Below are 6680 nucleotides of genomic sequence, written 5' to 3'. Positions count from 1 at the left end.
CTGAGATCACGCCACTGCACTCCAGCCCGGCGACAGAGTGCGACTCCGTCTCAAAAAAACAAACAAACAAAACAAAACAAAAAACTCAAACTGTTTACTTAAAATGGGCACATATCACTATATGGACAATATATCTGAATGAAGTTGATTTAAAAACATGTATGTGTGCATGTGTTTGTGGGTGTGTATACTACGCAAAAGCAGCCAGACACAAAAGAATATATACATGAAGTTCATCTGATGTTCTAGAATAGACAAAATTAACCTATGGTAATAGAAATCAAACTAATTGATGAAAATAGAAATCAGAAAATTTTGGCAATCTTGTGGTGATGGTGGTGGTGGAGATAATAGGAAAGAGGACACAAAATCTTTCTGAGTTAAAAGGAAGATTGTTATTTCTTGATGAGATGCACTTGTCAAAACTGCATACTTAAGATGCGTGTGCTGGGCGCGGTAGTTCACGCCTGTAATCCCAGCACTTTGGGAGGCCGAGGCGGGCGGATCACAAGGTCAGGAGATTGGGACCATCCTGGCGAACATGGTGAAACTGCATCTCTACTAAAAATACAAAAAAATTAGCCGGGCGTGGTGGCAGGTGCCTGTAGTCCCAGCTTCTAGGGAGGCTTAGGCAGGAGAATGGCGTGAACCCGGCAGGCGGCAGAGCTTGCAGTGAGCGGAGATTGCACCACTGCACACTGCACTCCAGCCTGGGTGACAGAGCGAGACTCCATCTCAAAAAAAAAAAAAAAAAAGATGCGTGTGCTTAACGATATATAATATACCTCAGTAAAACTGAAACAGAAAACAAAGATAATCTGAACCCACATTGCTTCTAGACCTGATCTTCCATCATGCCACCCAGGCACATAAACTAGAATTTACATGTCATCCGATATACCTTCCTCTCCCATACCCTCACCCCCACAAATCTCATTAATCATCAAGAGATTTTTAATTCATCTCTGAAAATCCTTTTGCATGTCATCCCCAACAACCTAGTCCTTACCTCCATCATCTCACAATACCTGGACTCCTACATGCACTCTAACCCCTCTTCCATTCCATTCTTTATCCAGCAGGCCAATTAAACTTCTAAAATCCAAATCTGTTTATGTCCATATTTATGTTTAAAACCCCTTGGCTGCTTCTTATTTGCTCTTAACATAATGATAAAATCCCTTAACAAGGTCTCCAAGGTCCTATGTTGGCTAGCACCCACCTCTCACCCTTGCTCTCTGTGCTCCAGTCACACTAGCAGTTTTTGGTATTTAGCAAGCGCCTTCCAGCTACAGGGACTTCACACAGACCATTCTCTCTGGCTGAAACACAGTTCCTCCTCCTGATGAACTCCTGCTCATCCTTCAGATTTCAGTTCAGACGTCATTTCCTCAGTGAAGCCTTCTTTAACCAGACCAAACCTCCTCAATATGAATTATACCTCTCCTTAGCACAATTGCAATTTTTCATTTGTTGGCCCAATGAATGTTTAATCATAGACTATCTTCCATCTCCACTTAAGCCACATGAGGACAGGGAATATGTCGTCTTATCCCCATAATATCTCTGATACCAAAAACAGTGCCTGGTACATACTAGTAGGTATTTAAATATTTACTGAATAAAATTCATTGTCAGCTTTTTTGTATTTTTGGTTTGCTTATTATTCTGTTTTGTCTAGCGATGGCCAAAGCATTTGCAAAAAAATAAGACATTCAAATAGCAGTGGCAGGATTGTCAATATTTTCAACTTTGAAACTGGACTTACTAGAGCTTCAAATGATAATTCACATGCTTTCTCATCAAAGTAAACAAATCAATACAAATACATTCCATAAAATATTTTGGCATTTAAAAATTTGTATTGGACTGACCTGTTTTCATCAAAACCAGGGACAGGATCAGCTGCTTTTTGTGCTTTTCTGGCAAGAAATAAAGGAGCGACTTTCATTTTTCCTTAGAAAAATAAATACTTAGGTTAGTATCAATGTTTACCATCTCCACCTTCAGCTACTTTCTTTTTTTTTTTTTGAGAAGGAGTCTCACTCTAACCCAAGCTGGAGTGCAGTGCCACGATCTTGGCTCTCTGCAACCTCCGCCTCCAGGGCTCAAGCAATTCTCGTGCCTTGGCCTCCTGAGTAGCTGGAACTACAAGTACGCACCACCACACCCAGCTAGTTTTTTGCCTTTTAGTAGAGCAAGACTCTGTCACAAAAAAAAAAAAAAGAAAAGAAAAACTCTTCACTATATCATAACTTTACTTACTAAAATAGAAATATAATACAGTTACAATTTTATATAAGATACTAAATTTCAATCATCAACACATTCAGAATAATACCCCAAAACACAAAAACAAAACAAAAACCCCTGAACATTCTAATATACATCATAAACATCATAAATGTTATTAAATCTGATTACCAGGTACATTTTTAGTGGATGTGTTAAGTTTCTTTCCTAGCACATCATTCAAACACTGAAGTTTCGTCTGATTTTTCTCTGGACGCTTTAAAGCAGTAGGACTTGAATCTATTATTATAACAGAATCCTAAGACAAAATAGGAGAAAAAATTTAATTAAACATATAATATCATTGAAATTTCAAAAGAATCACAGTGATAGAAATCATAGAAAACATAATTAGCAGCTCCATACACCTCCCATCAGATATTATCTGATTGAAACAGAAAACACATGATAGAATAGCAGGAGTCCATGCTTACATCATACTAGCTTATATGGTATCAGGGTGCGTTTATTATGACCATAGGCTTTCTTTTTTATTTTTATTCTTTTTCTTTTGAGTTGGAGTCTCTGTTGCCTAGGCTGGAGTGCAGTGGCGCAATCTTGGCTCACTGCAACCACTGCCTCAGCCTCCCGAGTAGCTGGGATGAGAGGTGCGCACCACCACACCGGCTAATTTTTGTATTTTTAGTAGAGATGGGGTTTCGCCATGTTGGCCAGGCTGGACTCAAACTCCTGACCTCAGGTGATCCATCCACCTTGGCCTCCCAAAGTGCTGGGATTACAAGAGTGAGCCACTGCGCCTGGTCTCACGTTTGTTTTTTGTTTTCTTTTTGAGACAGAGTCTCGCTCTGTTGCCCAGGCTGGAGTGCAGTGGCGAGATCTTAGCTCACTGCAAGCTCCACCTCCCGGGTTCACGCCATTCTCCTGCCTCAGCCTCCCGAGTAGCTGGGATGACAGGCACTCACCACCACACCTCGCTAATTTTTTGTATTTTTAGTAGAGATGGGGTTTTACCGTGTTAGCCAAGATGGTCTCCATCTCCTCATCTCATGATCCACCAGCCTCGGCCTCCCAAAGTGCTGGGATTACAGGTGTGACTCATGTTTTTTTTAAAATTGAGACAGGGTCTCACTCTGCCACCTAGGGTAGAGTGCAATAACATGATCATGGCTCACTGCAGCCTCAACCTCCTGACCTCAAGCCATTCTCCCACCTCATCCACCCAAGAAGCCAGGACTACAGGCGCACACCACTACGCCTGGCTAATTTTTGTATATTTTGTAGAGCCAAGGTCTCCCTATGTTGACCAGGCTGGTCTCGAACTCCTGGACTCTGGCAATCCTCCCAAAGTGCTGGGATTACAGGTGTGAGCCACCAGGCCCAACAAGGCTTTCTTTTTTGAAAAAGCAACTAAGGTTGGGCACGGTGGCACATGCCTGTAATTCCAGCACTTTGGGAGGCCAAGGCAGGCAGATCACCTGAGGTCAGGAGTTCAACACCAGCCTGAGAAACATGGAGAAACCCTGTCTCTACTAAAAATAGAAAATTAGCCGGGCATGACAGCACATGCCTGTAATCCCAACTACTCGGGAGGCTGAGGCAGGAGAATCGCTTGAACCCAGGAGAGAGAGGTTGCAGTGAGCTGAGATCGTGCCATTAACTCTAGCCTGGGCAACAAGAGCAAAACTGCACCTTAAAAAAAAAAAAAAAGCAACTAACATATATATGACCTGGTATTCATATGCAGAAATTTTTTAAAAAGCAACTAATAGACTGTATTCCAAATAAAACAGTTAATATGACCAAGCTATAAAAAGTCTGGTTATAGCCCTGTTGGAACTGTACATCCTAGAAATACATTAGAATGAAGTCTGTTATTTTCCTGTCATCAGCATAGATTTACCGGGCACTTACCATGTGTGAGGCAACAAAGAAGAAATTAGGAATACACAGACAAAACTCAAGAATTGGCATCAAATGTTACATCTGAATGCAGGGAAGAGAGGGAGCGCTAGTCCATGGGCAGATAGTTTAACTAGTTATAATACAGTATGGTGAGTGCACCATCAACACACAAAAAAATACAAAAGTACAGATTGGGAAAGAAACTATTTGTCTTGAAGGCATCAGCAAGCACAGCTTTCATTATTTTCATTATTTTATTTTATTTATTTTTATTTATTTATTCTTTTGAGACAGAGTCTCACTCTGTCACCCAGGCTAGAATGCAATGGTGTGGTCTCCACTCACTGCAACCTCTGCTTCCCAGGTTCAAGTAGTTCTCCTGCCTCAGCCTCCAGAGTAGCTGGGACTACAGGCGTACAAGTGCCTGCCACCACACCCAGCTAAGTTTTGTATTTTTAGTAGAGATGGGATTTCAGTATGTTGGCCACACTGGTCTCGAACTCCTGACCTTGTGATCCACCCGCCTCAGCCTCCCAAAGTGCTGGGATTACAGGCGTGAGCCACTATGCCCAGCCAATTTTTAATTTTTCTTTGAGAGTCTTGCTCTGTCGCCTAGGCTGGAGTGCAGTGGCACAATCTAGGTTCACTGCAACCTCTGCCTCCCGGGTTCAAGTGATTCTCCTGACTCAGCCTCCTGAGTAGCTGGGATTACAGGGTCACGCCATCACGCCTGGCTAATGTTTGTATGTTTAGTAGAGACGAGGAGATTTCACCATGTTGGTCAGGCTGGTCTCAAACTCCTGACCTTGTAATCCTCCCGCCTCAGCCACTCAAGTGCTGGGATTGCAGGCGTGAGCCACTGTGCCTGGCCCATTATTTTATTTTTTTGTTTTTTTTTTTCTTTTTATATATTCAACCAGAAGACTCTCGAATACAAGCACAGTTTTGAAGAGAAGGTGGTAAAATGTTAAGAATAGCCAAAAAGGGAAAACAACCCAAATGTCCATCAGGTGATGAATGGGATATTTGGCAACAGAAAGAAAAGAGATACTGAGGCTATAGCATAAATCTTGAAAACACATCCTAAGTAATAGAAGCCAGACACAAAAACACACGTGCTATATGATATCATTTATATAAAATGTCCAAAACAGGCAAATCTACAGAGACAGAAGCAGATTTGTAGTTAGTTGTGGCTGGTGGAATGAGGGGATTGGGGGGTGACAAGAAGAAAAGAATCTCTTTTTCGGGAAATTCGAAAATGTTCTAAAATTGACTATGGTAATGGATGCCCAACTCTGTCACTATACAAAAGTCACTGATCTGTACACTTTAAATGGTGAAATGCATGTATAGGAATTATAGCTCAATTAAACTATTTTTTTAAAAACAGGAGGTACTGGCAATTAGCAGGATCTCAAAGTTTAAGTAGGAATTCCTCACATAGAAGAGAGTACCTGGAATGTATATTTCAAGCTGATAACAATAAAACAAATATTGTGAAAACTGCACCATTGAGGGAGAAATGAACAATTCTGTGTGACTAGAGCAAAGAGTTGTTATGAAGAAAGGGAAGAGGGCCGGCACTCTGGTAGGCCAAGGGCAGGTGGATCAACTGAGGTCAGGAGTTTGAAACCAGCTTGGCCAATCATCGTAAAACCGTGTCTCTACCAAAAATACAAAACTGGCTGGGCATGGTGGTACACACCTGTAATCTCAGCTACTCGGGAGGCTGAGGCAGGAGAATCGCTTGAACCCAGGAGGCAGAACTTGCAGTGAGCTGAGATCCAGCCATTGCACTCTCGCCTGGGCAACAAGAGTGAAACTCCATCTCAAAAAAAAAAAAACAAAGCAAAGAGGTAGTTCAGCCTATGAAAGATCTTGAGTGACTTAAGAAGGATTCAAACTGTATTCTGCAGACAAAAAATGCAGAAGGCTTTTAAAGTAAAACTGAAAATGATAGTGTCTCTGCCACTTCAAGCTATCACACAAACCTACTTTACAACTTTATAATGGTTTCCTTCTCCCACTCCAAACAGCAAAATAGGAGAGAATTTATACCAACAGATATTTATAATACTTACTTCCGTTTCTGACAATTTCTTCCTTTCAGGAAGTGTCTGATGTCTAGAGGAGCGCCTTAAGGGTATCACTATTTCTTCAGTCACCTTTGACCTACTGATGTGTAAAGCTTTTGCTTTTTCAATCAACTGTTTTGCTTTTGATATGTTTTTTGAAGCACTGCTTGCCTAGACAAAAAAATTGAAATATTAATTTACATCACAGGAAAATATATTATATCTAATAATAGAAAAAAATATAATCGCAAATCACATTAAATAATCAACAAACAAATGGTTTTTCAAATCTTACCAGGGACCTTAAATTGAAATGTGTCTAGTTATTATTAGTTTACCTTTATTTCTTACTTGAAATTATCGGCCGGGCGCGGTGGCTCAAGCCTGTAATCCCAGCACTTTGGGAGGCCGAGACGGGCGATCACGAGGTCAGGAGTTCGAGACCAT

General features: G+C 41.2%; 1 protein-coding gene across 1 annotated transcript in view; it reads right to left on the bottom strand.

The window, feature by feature from the left end:
• The window catches only part of ATAD5 (ATPase family, AAA domain containing 5), a 75910-nt gene that overhangs the window by 60627 nt on the left and 8603 nt on the right, over nucleotides 1–6680 (bottom strand). Inside the window, 3 exon segments of the mRNA XM_011937699.1 lie at nucleotides 1875–1956; nucleotides 2425–2551; nucleotides 6240–6406. Coding sequence (XP_011793089.1) covers nucleotides 1875–1956; nucleotides 2425–2551; nucleotides 6240–6406 — 376 coding nt within the window.

This window comes from Colobus angolensis, unplaced genomic scaffold (genome assembly GCF_000951035.1).
Source record: "Colobus angolensis palliatus isolate OR3802 unplaced genomic scaffold, Cang.pa_1.0 Scaffold167, whole genome shotgun sequence".
Lineage (NCBI taxonomy): Eukaryota > Metazoa > Chordata > Mammalia > Primates > Cercopithecidae > Colobus > Colobus angolensis.
Note: the sequence above shows the minus strand (reverse complement) of the source record. Positions and strands in the feature narration are given on the sequence as shown.